The sequence below is a fragment of the Lepus europaeus genome, chromosome 4 (assembly GCF_033115175.1).
Source record: "Lepus europaeus isolate LE1 chromosome 4, mLepTim1.pri, whole genome shotgun sequence".
NCBI classification, from domain to species: domain Eukaryota; kingdom Metazoa; phylum Chordata; class Mammalia; order Lagomorpha; family Leporidae; genus Lepus; species Lepus europaeus.
In genome coordinates this window covers 100,405,910-100,426,815 of record NC_084830.1, presented here as the reverse complement: position 1 = coordinate 100,426,815, position 20,906 = coordinate 100,405,910, and the positions used below count along the sequence as shown (strand labels likewise).

At 45.1% G+C, this 20,906-nt stretch overlaps 1 protein-coding gene across 1 annotated transcript in view; it reads left to right on the top strand.

The window, feature by feature from the left end:
* The window catches only part of RNF130 (ring finger protein 130), a 110,623-nt gene that overhangs the window by 50,266 nt on the left and 39,451 nt on the right, over positions 1–20,906 (top strand). Inside the window, exon 3 of the mRNA XM_062188574.1 lies at positions 12,144–12,394. Within this exon, the coding sequence (XP_062044558.1) occupies positions 12,144–12,394 (251 nt within the window). The remainder of the gene's footprint in view (positions 1–12,143; positions 12,395–20,906) is intronic.

Here is a 20,906-nt window from a genome sequence, read left to right as displayed (position 1 = left end):
TTGTGGCATATCAGGTTAAGCCTACCCCCACAATACCGGCTTCCCATGTGGGTGCCGCTTTGAGTCCCAGCTGCTTCACTTCTGGTCTAGCTCCTTGCTAATGTACCTGGGAAAGCAGTGGAAGATGGTCCAAGTTCTTGGGCCCCTGCACCCACATGAGAGACCCAGAAGAGGCTCCCGGGTCCCAGCCCGGAGCTTTTGCCTGGCCCAGCCCCAGCCGTTGTGGCTGTTTGGGGAGTGAACTAGTGGATGGAAGGTATCTCTGTCTCTCTTTCTCTCCCTCTCTCCCTCTTTCTCTCTCTCCCTCCCTCCCTCTCTCCCTCTTTCTCTCTCTCCCTCTCTCCTTTCTCCTCTCTCTCTAACTCTGCCTTTCAAATAAATAAATAGTAAAAAATCATAATTATCAAAAAACTAAAGCTGAAACACCTTAAAGAGTAGGGTTTTTTTCTTTAAATATTTATTTGTTTGAAAAACAGTTACTGAGAGAGCAGAGACAGAGAGAGAGCTTCCATCCATGGATTAACTCCCCAGATGGCTGCATTGACAGGGACTGGGCCAGGCAGGAGCCAAAGGGCTCATCCAGGTCTCCCACATGGGTGCAGGGGTCCAAGCACTTGTACCATCTTTCACTGCCTTTCCCAGGCCACCAGCAGGGAGCTGGGTCAGAAGTGGAGCAACTGGGACTGAACCAATGCCCTTATGGGATGTTGGCATGGCAGGAGGAGGAGACTTTACCACCATGCCACAATGCTGGCCCTAGGAGTACCTTTTTATTTTTTTAAGATTTATTTGTTTATTTGAAAATCAGAGTTACACAGAGAGAGGAGAGAGAGAGCGCATCTCCTGATGCTGAAGTCTCTCAGTGTTCATTTATCTGAGAGTATCTTTTTCCTCCCTCATTTTTCAAGGGTGATGTAGGTGTAGATTTCTGGATTGACGGAGTTTTCCTTTCAGCACTTTAAAAGCATTGTTTCTTTGTGTTCAAGACATTTATTTATGTCGGTGTGAACTCATGAATAGTTATTTTATACTTTGGATTTAATACAGTATGCCTTTATTTTGTTACTCAAGTTATTCCAGTTTTGGCCGTGAGGAGCTCCTGTGTCCTTCGATGTACCCTCATTAATATGTGGGTGTTGGAGTTTTTATATTTCTTCTGGGTTTTGAGCACTGGCTTTCTAGAGATTTCAGATGCACACCAGGCTCATCTTGTATATATTTCCTGCCCTAGTCCTAGAACCAGTCATTTCTCCAAAGAACTGGGTTTCCACTTATTGGAGAATGATACTAGAAAACAAGATCTGGGCACTGGGTATGCTTGCAGCTGCTGAGATGTCCTGCTGCTGGGCCTATTCAGCTACCAGAGTGAGGAAATACCTTTTTGCATACTGACCCTGCATGTGAACTGATCTGTGTGTATGCTGTCCCTGTGTTTGTGTGTGTATGTGTGCGTGCTAACTCTGTGTGTGCATATTGACTGAGTGTGTGTGCTGACCTCTGTGTATGTACCTCAAAAGGTTTGTGGAAAAGTGGATTAAAAGACAAAAAAAAAAAACCACAACCCTTTATTTCTCAACAAAAGTTCCAGCAAGTTCAAGACCCTTTTGTAAGTGGTGGTACCAGCCATTTAGTCTGTCCTTAAAGAACTGAGAATCTTGGGAATTTAACCTTTCCAGGTGCAGTCTTTTGATGTTACTAACTGAAGAAAACTTGGTGCCCTTTAAAGATTATTTAAGAAATAAAAAAGCCATGGGAGGAAGCCAAACCAGGGCTGTAAGGTGGAGGCCTACTGATTTCCCATCAGCACTCTGGCAAAGTTTCCCTCGTTTGAGGAAAGGAAGGAGCAGGAATGTCGTGGAGAAGGCCTGTGCTGAGGCTTCCCTGCATGTTTTCAGCTAAAGCTCTGTTTGGCTTTCTTAGAACACTCCCCTTATAAGCAGATGTTACCATCCTTTGCTCCATGAGAAAATAAAGTAGCGCGAGCATCCAGACAGACTGGACCACCTGTACTTCCTGGGAGCCACTGCTGTGAGTGCACCGTGTCCTCCTGGTAAAGCCACATTGCATCTCCTGCTCCTATCCAAAGAAGTGCTTCAGGATCTTGATCCCGGTTGTTTAAGAAAGCTCTGCTCTGGGCTAATCTGGGTGCAGCTGTTGTGGCACCCATTGAGCAGAAAGTCTGCTGCTTTTGGTTTTTCAATTAGATTTTTGTCAGCTGGAACAGTTGAGATGTCTGTGGTGTTGGCTGATATTTCTGCTGTTGTCAGCCCCCTTCAGTTATGAAACAGATAAGGTTCATTTTTTTTCCTCACAATTGGCTCTAGATGGTCTGCTGCTGTGAGTTTATTTTCAACATCCTCTCATCCCTTCTTTCTTTATTTATTTATTCATTTATTTATTTTCATTTTTGACAGGCAGAGTGTGAGAGAGAGAGACAGAGAAAGGTCTTCCTTTTGCCGTTGGTTCACCCTCCAATGGCCGCCGCGGTTGGCGCGCTGCGGCCGGCGCACCGCACTGATCTGATGGCAGGAGCCAGGTGCTTCTCCTGGTCTCCCATGCAGGTGCAGGGCCCAAGCACTTGGGCCATCCTCCACTGCCCTCCCGGGCCACAGCAGAGAGCTGGGTTGGAAGAGGGGCAACCGGGACAGAATCCGGTGCCCCGACCGGGACTAGAACCCGGTGTGCCAGCGCCGCAAGGCGGAGGATTAGCCTAGTGAGCTGCGGCGCCGGCTCTCATCCCTTCTTAAGGCAAGTTAGAATCTGCTTCTTTGTCACCTGCTGGTTCCTTTGGGGTGTTGTCTCCACAGACTTCTCACAAAACATCTTGATGTCACCAGCCTTCCACCCAACCACATCATCAGCTTGATAGCTTGATGTTTATTCTTTTTTTTTTTTTTTTTTTTTTTTGACAGATAGAGAGAAAGGTGTTCCTTCCGTTAGTTCACCCCCCAAATGGCCACTACGGCTGGCGCTGCACCGATCCAAAGCCAGGAGCCAGGTGCTTCTTCCTGGTCTCCCACACGGGTGCAGGCGCCCAAGCACTTGGGCCATCCTCCACTGCCCTCCCGGGCCACAGCAGAGAGCTGGACTGGAAGAGGAGCAACCAGGACCAAAACCCAGCACCCATATCGGATGCCGGCACTGCAAGGCGGAGGATTAGCCAAGTGAGCCACGGCGCCGGCCCCAATATTTTTTTTTTTTTAAGATTTATTTTACTTATTTGAAAGAGTTACAGAGAGGGGGAGAAAAAGAGAGAGAGAGAGAGAGAGAGGTCTACCATCTGCTGGTTCACTCCTGAGAGACTGCAACAGCCAGAGAGAGAGGTCTACCATCTGCTGGTTCACTCCTGAGAGACTGCAACAGCCAGAGTTGAGCCGATCCGAAGCCAGGAGCTGGGTGCTTATTCCAGATCTCCCATGTGGGTGCAGGGCCCAAAGACATGGGCCATCTTCTACTGCTTTCCCAGGCCATAGCAGAGAGCTGGATCAAAAGAGGAGCAGCCAGGACTAGAACTGGCACCCATATAGGATGCCGGCGCTTCAGGCCAAGGCTTTAGCCTGCGTTACCACAGCACTGGCCCCTGCTGTTTATTCTTAACTCAGGTTGAGCATGTTGCTCTGATAGCAGTGCCTTATCCTTCTCGATGCCTCAAACTAGATCCCATTCACACATAACAAGTTAATGTCAGTTTATTTTGGTGCAAAAAAACATTTTGAAATTCATACATAGGCTTTTCATAATATGCCTTTTCATTTCTATTTTTTAGGATTTATTTATATATTTATTTATTTGAGAGGTAGAGTTGAGACAGAGAGCGAGAGAAACTTTGTATCCACTGGTTCACTCCCCAAATGGCTGCAACAGTCAGAGCTGCGCTGATCGGAAGCCAGGAGCCAGGAACTTCTTCTGGGTCTCCCATGCAGGTGTGGGGGCCCAAGCACTTGGACCATCTTCCACTGCTTTCCCAGGCCATAGCAGAGAGCTTGGATTGGAAGAGGAGTAGCTGAGATGCAAACCAGCAGCCATATAAGATGCCGGCACCGCAGGTGGAGGCTTAGCCCACTATGTCACAGCACCAGCCCCCATAATGTGCCTTTTCTATGAATGTTTTGAAGCCCTCTCCTAAATATCTATACATACTTCTGTATTAGCCATCTGCTCCTATATTAAGCTAAACTCCAGCTCCTATGCAAGACCACATGGTCACTCTGCCTTCCTCCCCTCGCTTGTCTCTAAATCCACATTTCCCCCAGTGAGGAACCTGGCTCCTGCATCCCACCTGCCTCCATCTGTTTACTTCACTCTTCAGGGCAGATTCTGAAGTGTAAATACAGACCTGAGAGTCTTGTAGAGTTCTGGTGCCTGGTGGGAAACCAAAGCGGGCAGTTTCTTCTCAGTTTACACCACCTGCTGGCTGTGCCTAACCCTACATGCAGCCTTTCTTTGCCACCCATTTCAAATCTTTTATCAAAAATTGAAGAAAGCATAAAGGTAGGTATGTTACTTAAAAATGACACAAAACTAGGGGGATAAGACCTTGAAACACAGATAACAAGAAGAAAGTATTCATTTAGTCAGCCCCATTAGTGCCCAAGGCCTGGTTCGAGTGCTTGGGCCCCTGCCTCCCACAAGGAAGTCTGGACAGAGTCCCAGGCTCCTGGCTTTGGCCTGACTATCGTGGGCATTGGGGGTATGAACCAGGGAATGGAAGATCCATTCCTTCTCTCCCTCTCTGTCTCCCCACCCCCGCTGCCTTTTAAGCAAATGAAATAAAACTTTATTAAATGGATGTCTTGGGGCCCTAGGAATAGTTAGTATGAAGAAAAGACTGAGTGGGATCCCAGATGTCTTTGAATCTTTAACAGATCAGGGTATACACTTGAAGTTGGAATGTTTCTTATATTTGATGACATCTTAGAGTTTACTCGTGGGCCTTGTTTCTTTCATGATACAAAAAAGTAGTAATAGCCCTTTCAGTTGATGGTGTTGTACACCATCAGGAATGAACTGCATTTTGTGTACTCAGTGGTACTTCCCCAGAGGACAGAGCTGTGAGTGGGTGTTTAGAAAATCCAGGTGTTAGTTCCATAAGGAAGACCTTTCTGATTCTCAGAACTCCCTGTGGATGGGACCAGTTGCCTAAAAAGGGCCAGTTATTTACAGGGGCGCAGGGCTGGGTTGTAGGCAGCGAGCCCTGCTGACTCTGTGACAGAAAGGCCTTGTGGCTCTGCTGACTGATGACAAGTCTTCCTCATTCCCCACCCACCTCCACTCCCTTCTGCCACTATGCGGTAAGGAAGGGAGAAGTGGTCTGTCTGTGCAGCTCTTGCTCCCACCGTCTTGTCTTCTTACGGTTGGAAAGAACCAGACCACGCAATTACTTAATGAGTGCCTGCAGTCAGGAGATGGTTTAAGAAGAAAAGGAACTGACGCTGAGGTGCAGGGCTTGGACCCTTGGCTCTACTTGTGTGAGATGGAAGAACTGCTGCCCAGAGAGAAAGGGATGAGAGATGAGGGCTTATTCAACCCTTGTCCTTTAGCCCACTGTCGTCAGTGACTGCCATGTCTTTTCATTCAGAGGCTTACACATTAGGCTCCCACTGTCAGCCTTGTGGAGGGAGACTCAGCTTCCAGTTTCAATGGACTGACAAGCTAGCTGGCATGTGAAACTTTGTAGGCACCAGGTGGAAGCTGTGCTGCTGGTGGTGCCTTGGCTGAGTGCAGCTGCTTTCAGAGCAGTGCACTTCCACAGGAGCAGGTCTTCCCGTTTCCATTTCATGCTGTACACATGCTATCTTTTCCTGCCAGGGGCATTTCATTCCATGCCTGGGTCCTTTGACCATTCCACTTCTCTGGGACCTGCCCTTCTGTGGCCTCCCAGAATGCCTACATCTGAAGTCTCTGACTCCAGTGTCTTCATCTCTGACAATTGCCTGGTTCCCTTTCTCTCCCTCTCCCCCTGTCGGTTAGTTTTGTTGATGTTTCTAGTTTCCTGGGCCCTTTCTCTATTTCTTTCCACTTTTCTTCCTCTTGGCATCCTCTGTGTTCTACTTGGATTACATGAGCCTCTGTTTCAGGCCCTTTGACTGTGGTTGAATTGAGTAAAGGAGTGTCCATCATAGCATGACTGTCTCAGTTATCTTTGGGCTGTGTGGCTCCACATATGCCCTGAATGTCAGTTTAAGGAGGTTGGGTGTTATTTAGCTGACAGGTGGGATACATCAAAGCTTTTGGACAGTAGAGTGACAGGACAAATCTATGTTTTAGGAAAGCTAATAAATCTCAGGAAATCTATAATTGATGTAACCTGTCATCTACATCAGTCAGAATTATTGCTATATTCATTTCATAAGAGAATGTGACATATCTTTTTCTGTCTTTTTTCTTTTATGGGACCAGTGGAGAGAAAAACGGGGACTAGGTTTGAAGAAATGAAATTATGGTAGATAGACATTTGAGGAGGCCTTAAACTGTGTCACTGGACATGAGAGTAAAGAGAAGGCCCTGGGCTGCAGTGAGCAGTCTCCTGGGGACGTGGCAGCACGGGGCTCCGCTGATCCATCTGTCTTGACTGTTACAGCAAACCTTGAGTCACACCTGGCTATTCTCTTGGTGGCAGCCCTCCTAGAACTTGAAGGCAATTTTAATTTCTCTTTGCATTTAAAGCATATGGTGTTCTGTTTTGTATGTATGTAAGTCACTGAATTACACAATGCCATTGGTGGTAACCTACCATGGGTGATCAGAGTATCATCAGGAACACCGCATGTAGGAATGTAGCACACACCTGCCCTTGAACTCTTCTCATAAAGAAGATGTCTGTCTTCCTGTGTTTGAACTTCTTAAAACTTTGGCAAGTGATTTGAACTTAACAGAGAAGATTATCTGTGAAAGCTTAAAACCTCTGTTGAGTGGGATTTTGTACAGGGGTGCTATTTTCTAAAAAAAGAGATATGCTCATAGTGAAAGAGCTGAAAGTGAAACTCCCCTGTCTCTGCCAGCAGCCTGGAGCCTGGGCTCCTTTGCTGTCTTCCTGGATCCTCCTTCAGGAGCTGCCCAGGAGGGGTGGCAGGAAGATGGGTGGGTATTAGGAATGGATTTCTGACACTTCCCATTTGGGAACACTTTCTGAGTGCACGTGGAGGACTGTGTTGGTCAGCATGGGCCTCCTGGGCCACTGGGGGGAGAAACTGAAGAGAGGGAATAGGCACCCAAGTTCTGTAGTCGGGGTTGGGGTTTTTATTCTGTTCCTTTCTGTGAGAACAGTACAGGTCAGGTTAACTCATTAAGCTGTGGCGCTTCCCTGCACATCTGCTGAGAAGCGTGCAAGAAGCCAGGAAAGCCAGGGGACTGCCCAGTGCAAGAAGCAGCCAGCCAGGACCTGTCTGAGGATGCCACTGAGGAGACCTTAAAGGAATCGTTTGACAGCTCTGTCCAAGCAAGGACAAATCTCTGAAGGGTTTGGCTCCGTAGACTTCAACAGTGAGAAGAACACCAAAGCCACCAAGGAGGCCGCCAAGATGGGGAGATTGATGGAAGCAGAGTTTACCTTGGAATGGGCCAATCCTAAGGGTGAAAGTGGCTTCCGGGGCCGTGGTGGAGGCAGAGGTGGCTTTGGAGGCTAAAGTAGTGGCACAGGAAACTGAGGTGGATTTGGTGGCAGATGCCGGAGAGGCTTTAGGGGGCAAGGAGGGTTCCCAGGCAGCAGAGGAGGAGGTGGAGACCACGAGCCACAAGGAAGGAAGACCAAGTTGGAATAACTTCTGTCCCTGTCTTCCTCTCTTCCATTTGAAAGAAAGAACTCTGGGGTGTTTACTAGTCCACTTGGTCAATGATAGAGCCTTCTGAGAACATTCCAGTGTAGGGTATGGTCCTGTGGTCTGCATGGGAATCTCTGTAAACAGCATTTCAGGGGCGATACCTTGTGGATTTTGACTGGATAGTCACATGCGTTTTTAAAGAGATGAGTGATAGAGCTAACCCTTCCCTGTAAGTTTGGAATTTGTATTGTTTCATCCCATATACAAAACTTTTTTCCTATAGTCCCCCCCCCCAACTGGAGGCTTCCAAAGGACAGCAGAATGTTTTATCATAATTTTTGCTTCAGTGATTTTAGGATAAATTAAAATCCTAAACTCTGAAAAAAGAAAGGGAAGCTCAAAGAGGTTCTGTGTGATATTGGGATTTGCCCCAAACCTGGTTCCAGAGCCCAGAGGTGGTGAACTCTGAGAGGTCACTTGTGGTGGCCTCAAACCTGCTGCTCCCTTAGGATTATAACAGAGTCACACATTCTCCCACCAGATTAGGAGGTTCCTATTGATTGAAAAATTGCCTACCCTGCAGTTTTAATTTTAATGGGAAAAAAGATGAGTAGAAAATTCTATTAATGCCTACAGAATAATTTTACAAAATGTGGAAGAAATTACAGCGTTAGAAAAAAAAATCACAGTTTTTTAAAAATACTGCTGCAGTAACTGATTTAGGTGAGCATCCAAGAATGCTAAGAGCTTTGGGTGACTATTCACACGATCTGAAAGTATTGTCCAATGGTTGCTTATTGATTAAAAAGAGACATTCATTTGTAGTGGAGAAATCTGGCAGGTACCATATTAGCCAAGAGATTGTCATTGGCACCAAATTCAGCCTGACCAGTGTCTCCTGATGCAGCACACTGAGAAGGAAGGAGACCAGCGCTGCAGGTTTCCTTCAGAGACCCAGTCAGGAAGCAAGTGGACAAATCCAGCCCGAGTAACTCTCAGAACATCCAGCTGGGACACTTTTTTTAAAAAAAATTTATTTATGTGTTTATTTGAAAGGCAGAATGCGAAAGGGAGATCTCCTGTCAGCTGGTTGACTTCCCAAATACACAAAACAGCCAGGGCTGGCTAGGCTGAAGCCAGGAGCCATGAACTCTCTTGGGGTCTCCCAAATACTTGGCCATCATCCACTGCCTTCCCAGGCTCATTAGCAGGGACCTGGATCAGAAACAGAGCATATGGGATTCAGCTGGCACTCTGTTGTGGGATGCATGCATCTCAAGCAGTGGCTTAACTCACTGCACCACAACACCGGCCCCTGGCTTGAACTCTTCAAAAAAGTTCTATTTCATGAACAGTAGACCAGCAGTGACTGAGGATCTGTGTCAGATCAGAGAAATGCAGCACCTAAGCAGCATCCACAGCTCCTGATTGGATCCCTAAACAAGGCCAAACAGCCACGAAAGTCATTTTTAGGACCCATCAAAGAGGCTTGCTTGTGGGCTGTGTATTATTAAATGTCACATATCTTGAATATGAATAAATGTGTTGTGCATGTAGAATAACTGTTCTTAGGAGATACTGCTAATGTATTTAAGGGTGAAATGTTTCCAATTAACTCTCCATTGGTCCAGCAAAAATAAATAAATATACAAAAGGCAAAATATTATCAGCTGACAATTCTAAATAAGAGGCATATGGGTGTTCAAGTAGTGTTGAAACTGTATTTTGGACTCAAAAGGAGAAAGAACAGAATTTTGTATTGAAGCAGCCAAACCCAAGCAGTAGAAGCGTAGGATCTCGTTAAGAAATAACAGAGTGTTTGAAGAAAGTAGTCGAGAGCAGAAATCACAAGTTAGATTTTACTCAGTTGTTTCTGATAACGGTGCCAGACATGTTGAAATGCATGTGATTCTGAGGCCATATCCATTGTTAGTGCCATTTGCCCGGGACTTAGGATGTGGGAGTGTGATGGGTATGCCAAATATTTGTCCTCTCTGCCTGAATGCCTGCATTATTACAGTCTAGCTGCCTCACCTCTGACCAGTCACCGACCGTTTGATCTAACCCTAATTTCATCCTGAAGCTCACATTTCCTCTGGTGTTAATATCCCTCCTGAAACTGGGCAAGATTTCCCAAATCTTTAAAAGTTAGGTGTCTGATGCATCCTTCAGTCACAGCCTATGAACACAGATGTGCTTTAAGGAGGGAGGGGGGCTTTTCTTCTGGGAGGGGGCCCTGATGTTACTTTCGTCAGATTCTGTAAAGGGTTTAAGATGATTAAGAATCCAGTGCCTTCACTGATACTCTGATGATCTGCTGTATTTGTTTTTAATTTTGCATGGTCAGCAGTGGCTTAGTGTCTTCCTGTGTGCACGTGCGACCAGACCAAGTGTGGTCAGCTCGAGCTCCTCTCTTTAGTCCCTTTGTGATTCTCCTTTGCCCTCCTGAGAGCAGATGCAGTTTCCATGTCATCAAAAGCATGGACTTTCCATACTCTGTAAGGAGCCGTGATCATAGTGTGTGCTCAGTAAATACCATTGAACTTGAGTGGGTGGTTGGAATAACTAAACATTTCTTTTCCAGACAGCTTTCCAGTTGAAATTAGTTGGCGTGCTCATCTTATGTTCTTTGAGTATAGTTACCTGGATTGGTTTTTTTGGCTACCTGTTTAGCTTTCCCTGTTGCTTCCAGCTTGGGTCTTCAGGAGGGAGCTGATTTCTAAAACCATTTGTACCTGGTGTGATTATAAAGCAATGAGACTGATTGTCATATGTTGTTCACGGGATCCGTCTCAGTTACTTTATAGCCATACCTGGTACCTTGTACCACAGATCATTGCCTGTTGAAAAGCCTGTTAAAAGCACAATCCCGACGTTTTTAAATGGAATTTTAAAATGATTTAGCATTATTTTATGATTTTCTCTAACTTACTGATCAGAACTCTTATTTCAGAAAGATGATCAGATGTTAACCTCCTTGCTGGCTTAAATTTTGCAGTTTTCTTTTTTGTGTACGGATTTTTAATCAATATTCTGGTAAACTGCTGTCCTGATAAAGAGCTGGGACAATTTTGAATAAGGTAATGCAAAGTTACATGTTCCACTGGATTATGTGCTTCATAAAACTTATTACTAAATTTCTTTCAGTTGCTCATAGTCTCTTGACAGCATGTAACATAAGGATGGTCATGTTAACCAAATATGATAAATGAACATATACAACCAATTTTTTTTTTGCTTAATATTTATTGACAAAGCCTTTGGAATGTGAAGTTTTGGGGGCTATGCTAGTTGGTTTGGCTTGGTAGCTTACATTCAGAAGTACATACCTTATTCAAATTCAAATAAGTGATTACATTTTTGTCTCCCAAAGTAAAATGCTTACTCTCCTTTGACAGCCACCTTGGTGATAGGAAGAAAGTGGGAAGCCACTCCCTTTGTGGAGAAGGAAGGGGACTAACAGTCTCCTACTGTCCCTAAGAGAGGCGGGCGCTTGCCTTTAAGATGTCGCTGCCTATGGAAATCAGGCGAGGGAAAAGAAGCAGGTGACTAGAAGGCAGCTTAAGACCATCTTATTATTAACTTGTATGGTTTGTGGCTCTGAGCAGACTTCCGGACAGCTGTCAGAAAGTGGAAGTGTTTTGATGCCAAACTGGTGCAGAATCTTAAAGCTTGGACCTGTCTTAGGAAGGGTTTGGTTTCCAGGAGGTTCTGGGGTAAACTGGATTGGATCCTGAGTCCAGTCAGGTCTAGGCCTAAGACCAACATTAGTTTCAAATGTCACTACTAAAAGGTATCCCCTTTGGCACTGAGTCGTGAAATTCTATTAACAGGTGCATGTCCCTGTTCTCTGATGTTGTAGAGCTCCACATCCTGGACACCTTTCTGTTCCTTGTACTAGTTCTGCATATAGTATGGGCTCTTGGTTTCTTAGAATGATCAGTGCAAGAAATGCCAGTTTGTACGATAAAAAGCATTATTCTCCTTTTTTATGTAACTAAGACTTTCTGAAGATCATTTTAAGATAGAAAAGGCTGTAGCCACGACTCTATTGCTATGTAATATGCTGTGTTGCTCTCTGTTATCACGTTTGGCTGGTTTAGTGATCTGTGCTGTAAATGTCGCTGTGAGACAGTGGATGTGATTCTGAGCACCACAGCTGCTTCGCACCTCGTGTCTGTGGAAGTCTCACTGCTGCACAGCAGACCGCACACCCCCAGTCAGCACGTGTGTCCAGCTGCAAGTCCATTTCAGTTGAATTTGCAAACCCTTTCCATTAGCAGAAAAATTGGTGGTAGTTTTTCTAAGTGCCATCTTTCTATGTCTGATGTTTCTGTAAATTGTAAATGTCCCTTGAGCATATGTATTTATTTTACATTACAGGCACTGGAGATATCATTGCTGTCATGATAACAGAATTGAGGGGTAAGGATATTTTGAGTTATCTGGAGAAAAACATCTCTGTTCAAATGACAATTGCTGTTGGAACTCGGATGCCGCCAAAGAACTTCAGCCGTGGCTCTCTAGTCTTCGTGTCAATATCCTTTATTGTGTTGATGATTATTTCTTCAGCGTGGCTCATATTCTACTTCATTCAGAAGATCAGGTACACAAATGCACGCGATAGGAACCAGGTGAGCTCCCAGCACTCCACAGATGTTGTGTCACAGACATTGTTGTGACCATGCAGCTTACACACCTTTCTGTCTTAAAAGCCTAAGTTGTAAGCCTCTCTTGTTTTCATGTTTAAGACATTTTTCTACAGATATTTATAGGATATTCTAAATGCCTAAAATAGGAAATTGTTAGACTTACAGTGATCCCTTAGGCCATTCTACTCAGGTAGATAACTTAGAATCACAGTATGGTCCAGGTTGTCTTACTAAATTGGGGAAATTTAAACTCATAATGTTGGTTGTCTCTGGAGAGGGGAGCTGGGAGGAGAGGGAGGCTTCACCACAGTACAGCCTTCCCATACTGTTCAGAAAAAAATAACCATTTAAAAATAAGTTCCAGGTCATGTCTAACCTCAAGGTGGTGAGGACCTGCAGAAGTGACTGTCCGCATGGTCAGCACATGAAGTGCTGACAGCAGAGGCAGTGTGCTGCCCTGGAGTGGGGGTCTACAGCTGGAGCTCCCCTCAGTGATATGTGATAGACAGACATCCCACCCAGGAGCTGGCTTCTAGATGTTAGGTTCCCCTGCCTAGACTTCATGGGGTACCAAGAGAGTGAAGGGTTTGAAACCAGTTTTTATATAAAGATATCCTACCCTAAGCCCCGTGGTGGAGTTGGGATTTTCTTCCTTCCTCATTCTAGTGAGAGAAGCACAGGCTTTTGGGAATAGGCCTGAATTCAAATCCTCCCTTCCCATCGGTTTCCTGTGATAGCTTTTGGGTGTTTGCTTTAGCTTCTCAACTTGTCTCTTCATCTGAAAATAGGTATAAAACATCTGCACATAAAACATTTACACACCAGGCTCTCTGCAATGTCTTTCACACCTTCAAAGTTTTTATTTATTAAGTTGTAATTGTTTATAACCTCAGGTACACAAAGAAGTTGCACAAATACTGCAGAGTATTCCCTTCACTCAAATTCTCCAGCTGTGAACATTTTACCCATTTTCCCTTTCAGTGTTTATATACTTTTGAGGCAGACCTGGATTGCCTTCCTGGCTCTCAGCTCTTGGCTGTGATGCTGGTCCTGTGCCTGGCCATTTCAGGCATTGGGAAGTGACTCCAGGGGTGGGCCTGCCTCCTTATTAGATGGATGGATGGATGGATATTCTGAAAGCTTTATAGCTTTAGTTTACATTTCATTCTGTGATTGTCTTTAAAAGCTTTAAATGTGAGCATTTAGTGCTTTATTTTCTGAGCTTCTTTAGCTGTGTCCTACATATTTTGTTGCTGTATTTTCATTTTCACTCAGTTCTATGTATTTTTTTGAGACTTCCTCTTTACCCACATATTATTTAGAAGCATGTTGCTTAATTTTTGGTTGTTTAGAGATGTTGCTGTTATCATAGTGTTCCTGATTTCTAGTTTGATTCCATTCTGATCATAAAAATACTCTGTGATTTCATTTTTTCTGTTTCTTGAGGGTTGTTTTAGAATCTAGGACATGGTCTGTCTTCGTGAATGTTTCATAGGTGCCTGAGGAACTCTTCTGCCCTTGGGTGGCATGTCCTGTAAATGTCAACTAGCTCAGCCTGCTTTAGGGAGGAGCTAGGAGGGATCACCTTCCCGCTGGGTGCTGGCAACACCTTGGCAGCAGGAGCAGGGCCAGTGCCCCTTGGTGTGTGGTGCAGGAGGTCGGGTGCTGCCCAGAGGTTTTCTGGTGGTGGGCTGCCCCTTTCCTGGCACTTTGCCCTGTAGAATTAGGCTTTTCTTAGAGTGTGTTGGTACTGATCCTTGTTTGCAGTTCCAGATTGAAGTCTCCTGCAGCATGTCACCTGGGATGGATGGGAGCCAGTAAGGAAGCGCAGAATGCACCATCTTGCATGCCTCAAGTCTTAGGGTCCCCAGACTCTTTCTTTGTTACAGTATGTGACCTGCCTTTCTGTAAAAACTAAAGATCTGTGTTTCAAATCTGTTGTCATACAAAAAGCTGAGAGCATATTGCTCAAGAGCTGCACTGAAATGCTGCACGCGACAGAGCAGCCCTGCAGCCACAGGCTGAATGAAAGCACACGGAGGACTTGGGAAAGCAGGCACAGGGTTGTCCCAGGAGCCTGCTATTTGAAGACAGTGCTTTAATTAGCACCCAGTGTGGGTCCCGCATGCAATGAAGGAGTAAATGCAGCCGCCATCTGGCGCAGGCCACACGCTGGAGCTGGTTTCCTAGCACTTGCTTCGTGGCTGACTGCTTCTCCAGGCACCATTTTAGTGGGAAGGGATGTTCTGACCTTTTCTCCTCCTTCCGTTTTCCTAAGGTTGAAAAATGCTTGATGAAATTTTTATGTGGCTTAAAAAGCCTAGCTTATTAAAGTTTAATAAGAAGGTGGCAGCAGCTTGACTGGTTGAGGCCTTTGGCTGTTTTAAAACAGAAGCCAGAACTATTAGCAAAGGAAAAGCAGTGGGTTTAGGAAAGGATGCTGGTTTTCTCCCTCAAACAGTTCTCATTAAGCCATTCTTTGTACAGAATGTGCTCCAAGAGAGCCATGCGTTGTCAGTGCCTTGCTAAGTGTGGCGTAATAGTCCCAGCTGAGGGCACTGTACGTGGGATATGAGAATCTGATGTTCTGACTGTAGCTTACTGCTAAGTGTCTGCCGTTTGATCTTACTGAAAACTGCTGCAGGACATCTAAATGCTGTTTAGGCACAGATAACCTGGAGAAAGGCTGGTGATGAACTTCCATGTCATCTTCCAGTGATAACTGTTTCACACAGAAGAGTAATGTTTGCTACCCTATGTTGAAAGGATTTTCTGGGCCAGCACCACTGCTCACTTGGCTAATCCTCCACGTGCGGCGCCAGCACCCCGGGTTCTAGTCCCGGTTGGGGCACCGGGTTCTGTCCTGGTCACTCCTCTTCCAGTCCAGCTCTCTGCTGTGGCCCAGGAGGGCAGTGGAGGATGGCCCAAGTGCTTGGGCCCTGCACCTGCATTGGAGACCAAGGAGGAAGCACCTGGCTCCTGGCTTCGGATCAGCGCAGCGCAAGCCGTGTTGGCCATTTGGGGGGGTGAACCAATGGAAGGAAGACCTGTCTCTCTCTCTCTCTCTCTCTCTCTCTCTCTCTCTCTGCCTGTCAAAAAAAAAAAAAAAAGGATTTTCTGAAAAATGTTAGGTTTTTAACAATGACATAATTAATGTTGTGCCCTTAATCCCAGAGGAGTCAGATTTGATTCCTAAAATGGAACAATAAAATTTTTATTTAACTCTTGAAGAGTAGGGCGAGTATAAAAAACAACACAACCTAGTGGACTCCTGGGTTTAGAATGTCTCTTAGGAAATGTCCCTATGAAAATGCTTACATAAGGAATTTAAAATTTGCAAAAGCTTCTTGCCAGACATGTGTGTAGTGGTTGTTGGCTTTATAAATATCTCCAGGCTGCTGAAATGAGATGTGCTACTACTGCCATTTTCACCTTGGGAGGTTAGTGAGTACCTGACTGGAGAGGGAACACCTATGTCAGCACAGGAGCACTGCATGTTCCTGTGCATGTACAGAGTGAATCTTTGAAAAACGGCAGGTTCACAAGCTCAAAAGCTTTTTCCTCTCTAAATCAGAGGAAGGTGATATTGTGTGTATGAGGCTATTTGAAAAAAATTCGTGAAAATGGGATTAAAAGAAAAGCTTGTTTGGGTGCAAAAAATCTGAAATCCATGCATAGTTTTCTAAATGTTTTTAAATTTGAGAGAGGGAATCTGCGGCCACACTACCGTGAACTCACCCAGTCTCGTCTGATCTCGGAAGCTGAGCAGGATTGGGCCTGGTTAGTACTTGGATGGGAGAGAGAGAAAGCGCTTCCATCCACTGGTTCAGTTCTCCGTTTCCTTGAGTGAATGACACTGGGCTATGGCCAGAGCCAAGAGTAAGAAACTCAGCCTGTGTTTCCCATGTAGGTGGCAGGAACCCAGCAACTACTCGTGCCATCCACCTGCTGTCTCTCAAAGTCTGCATTGGCAGGAAGCTGGAGCTTGGAGCTAGAGCCAGGAGGCAAATCCTGGAATTCCAGTATGGGATGTGGGCATCCCAGCCCATTTCTTTCTTTCTTTTTTTTTTTAATTATTATTTTTAAAATATTTATTTATTTATTTGAAAGGCAGAGTTAGAGAGGGAAAGAGAAAAAGAGAGATTTTCCATCTGCTATTTACTCCCCAAATGGTTGCAACAGCTGTGGCTAGGCCTGGGCCTGGGCCAGGCCAAAGCCAGGAGCTTCTTCTGGGTCTCCCCTGTGTGTGCAGGGACCCAAGTATTTTGGCCATGTTATGCTGCTTTCCCAGATGCATTAGCAGGGAGCTGGATCAGAAGTGGAGCATCTGGGTTTCGAGCTGATACCCATTTGGGATGCCGGTTTCACAGGCAGTGCCTAACCACTTGGGCAGATGCCCATCCTGTAGGTTTTATATATATATATATATATATATATATATATATATATATACACACACACACACATAAAATGTACATTTTTCCTTGAACTTTTTTTAAAGATTTATTTATGTAAAGGCAAAGTTACAGAGAGAAAGAGAGATCTTCCATCCAATTGTTCACTCCCCAAATGGCCACAACGGCCAGATCTGAGCCAATCTGGAGCCAAGAGCTTCTTCCAGGTCTCCCACATGGGTGCAGGGCCCAAGTACTTGGGCCATCTTCCACTGTTTTCCCAGGCACATCAGCAGGCACCTGGATGAGAAGTAAATCAGCCAGGACATGAACCAGTGTCCAGGTGGTAGCTTTACCTGCTGCATAACAGCACCAACTCCTCCATGAACTTTTATAAGTACTCTTGTATAGCAAGATTTTTCTTCTAAGAAAAGATTATATAATAAAAAAAAAGATTTTTTTTTTGTCATTGTTTGATGGTAGAATGAATTTTGTTTACTGGGCAAAACTAGAAAAAGGGAATAAGTGATTGCACTGAAAAGTTACTATACTAGTTTTTGAAGATACTGCAAATATTTTGGCTGCTCTTTTGTATCCTGCTTCTATAGTCAGCATATAAATAAATAAGTAAATTAACACTTTTCATATGCAGACTATATGGGTCTTTTAGATGTTATACAGCAAGAGCTGAAGACTTGATTTACTTATTTATTTTGGCACAGGTAGCATTCTTAAGATCAGAGTGTGTTTCAGGGACATTCACTTCTAGATCCCTGAGGTTTGGCATGGGACCTGGCACATCACACTGATTCAGTGAATGTTTAAATGAATTAAAGAATGAGCAGGTGTAATCAAAGCACTGTGTGGTTTGGAGTTATTCTTTGGGCAGAGTGAAAGTACTCTTGGTGAGTCAGGGATACTTCACAGAGGAGCTGGTGACATTTGAGCTGAGTTTAAAAGATGAATGAGACTTCATCAGACAGACACTGGGAGGAAGGTCAGACAAGAGGACCTTTTCCCACAGAGCTGTGGAGAGAGAAAAGGAGAGGCAGGAGAGCTAAGTGGCACAGGCATCAGGAAAGCGGGAGGAATGTGAGGAACACACTAGGAGGAGGTTAGACCTTACTCTCCGAGCAGTTAGGAGGCATCCAAGGCTAGTTAGCAATGGGGTGATGCAAAGTTTTTCCCGATATGAGAGGCTTGGGAGGAAGGTGCTGCGAAAGGGGGAAAATACTAAAGAGCAAAAAAGATAATAAAGAGAGGTTGTGTGGTCAGTGGGAGGGGTGAGTCAGCACAGGCACAGGAGTCCTTGGGAAAGAGTTGGTGAAAGGGTGCGGACTGCATGACAGCTTGAATCAGAGAAGAATGATATCCACAACGCCTGGACTTCATCAGGGTTGAAAAGAAGCCCCGCTGCGGTTGCATGCTGGTATAGACCTGCGGGCTCTATGGGACCTCTGATCACTGACAGGCAGTGGCTGATGAGAGTGTGTCAGAGGGACCAGTCCTCAACATCTGGGAGCAAAGTGTCGTTGTCAGATTGAGCAGCAGGCACTGTGTTAAATCGTTGTCTACCAATTTAAAAACACTGTGACACTTCCAGATATAGAAGAGTGTTCAAGTTGGTCTGATTGACAGCTTTGACCAAGTGAGAGGTAAGCGATCTGGTCTCTGACAAAGCCCTTCACAGTCATGGAAGAAAGGACTGGATGAGATTAGTGACCTGGGGGTCTGGTTTTTCTCCCTTAGAAAATGATAGATTCCTGTGGATTTGTTGTATCAAACATTCTGTGGTGAAATAGAAACTTGAGGAGATTTATTGCCTAAGAAATTGAGCACAGTCAGAAGTACTGAGAGTATAAGTGGGAAGAGCATTGTGGGAAATGCTTTGGAGACTTGGGTCAGTAGTTTTAGTTGAATGAGTTTCTTGGAGAGGATATAGAAAAAACAAACCCAGGTTCTATTATGCTCACAACACAGTCACACTTATTTCTGACATAGAAGTCCAGGGTTTCCCCACACATGAAGTGATCTGCCAGTACATTCTTCAGTGGACACTAGTGGGGTAATCCCTAGCTCATTCTGACACTGTGCCTGGAGCCAACATCAGATCCCACAGGTTGAAGGCTGAGTCTCATGAGGCCACCTTCCTGCTTGGGATACCGGTCTCAGGCCCTGGTTGTGTTACTGTACTAAATGTCTGGCTGTAAAACAGGGTTTTCACCACCCCCTCCTCGAGTCTGATTAATTTGCCAGAGCGGCTCCCAGGAGTCCAGGAAACACGTGTGTACACCAGCATTACAGTCACAAAGAACACAACAGAGGATACAGATGGAGAGGTGCCCAGGCCGAGGTGCGTGGGAGGGGGCGTGGAGCTTCTCTGGCACCCCATCCTCCTGGACTCTCTTTTTGACTGCTTGCCCAGTAGCATTCCAAACCCAGATCTTTCTGGTTTTATGGAAGCTTCATTACATGGGCATAGTTTATTAAATCATCGGTCATTGGTGATCGGCTTGGCCATCAGCCCTTCTCCTGTCCCTGGAGATTGGAGCTAGCCACCCGGAGCTGCCAGCCATCCATCAGCTTCTTAGCACAGAAAGACACTTGTCACTTTGGGGGATCTTGGGAGTGGTAGGGCAGCAGGAAATGGAGAAGGAAGACCACATGCTTGTTTCACAGTCTCAAACTTTAGAATGCAAAAAGACCCTAAGGGAGCACTTGGTTTTGCTTTGCTTTGCTGAGGGGGGCACTTTTAAAAATTGCCCCTTCCTGACCGCTGTACCTTGCCAGTGATTGAGCAAGTCTGAATAGAGCCTACTTAGCAGTTTTTGGTCTGGGAAATCACTTAATCTCTCAGATTCTCAATCTCCTCCTTTATAAGATGGGGATGATGTCATTGTTTCCTCGTGGGATGGTTGTGAGGATCACATGAGTCAGTATATGTGAAGGGCCTGGAGCTGTGTGCCGTGTGGTGAATAAAGCTGGAAGACTCTTAGCATCATGATCATCATCTCGTATTATTAGTCAGCATCAAGGTCAGTGTAATGTATTGCCCCATGGACCACACCTTGGGAGACAGTGACCTCATTGTGTGGTGCTTAGATAAAGGCAAGAGACCTTAATAAAAAAAAAAAAGTGATCTTCACAAAAGAAATCTGTATTTCATTTTAGGCATTTGAGGGCTGGTGGGTTACAGATAGTATTAGAACAGCTTAAAAAAGATAGTGGCTTTTAAGCAGGTTCAAGTAAGAGTGTGTGTTCATGTCCATACGTAACTGAGGGACACCTGTCAAAGATAACAAACAACATTGAGGGAGGGATTTAAAGCTTAGTGGACAGGAATGGTGTTAGATGCAGCAGGCTAAGCCATTGTGGCATTCCATATCAGACTTCCAGTTCAAATCCTTGCTGCTCCACTTCTGATCCTGCTTCCTGCTAACATGCCTGGAAAGGCAGCAAATGATGGCCTGGATGCTTGGGCCTCTATTCAGCACATGGGAGACCTGAATGGGGTTCCTGGCTCCTGGCCCAGCCCTGGCTGTTGAGGCCATCTGGGAAATGAACCAGTGCATGGAAGATCTCTCTCTCTCTGTTGCTCTGCCTTTTACATAAATAAAACTTAAAAAAAAAAAAAAAAGCTAAAGGGACAACCAGAAGAAGTCAACTACAAAGAGGAGTGCCACAGTAGGGGGAAGAAAGGACCTCAACAAGTCCATGAAAAAATGGAATTGAAAGATAAAAATAAGCTCCATCAAGTTGAAGATACTTCAAAAGCAATGATAACAGCTTATGACCAGTCTGTTCCGTGTCAATACAGTCTCGTTTACTTATTAACTGAAGAACAGTAGGTGCCTCTTAAAGACTTTTTAAGACTAGGAAACAAAGAAGGCAGAAGGAGCTAGGTCAGGACTTTGGCAAAATTGCCCTTGTTTGATGAGAGACGTAAAACAGAGCACTGTTGTGGTGGAGAAGGACTGTGTGGTGAGGCTTCCTGGGTATTTTTCTGCTAACGCTTTGTTTGGCTTTCTCAGAACACTCTCCTTACAAGCAGAAAGTCAATACACAAAATGCTTTGAGCATCCAAAAAACTAAGACAGTGA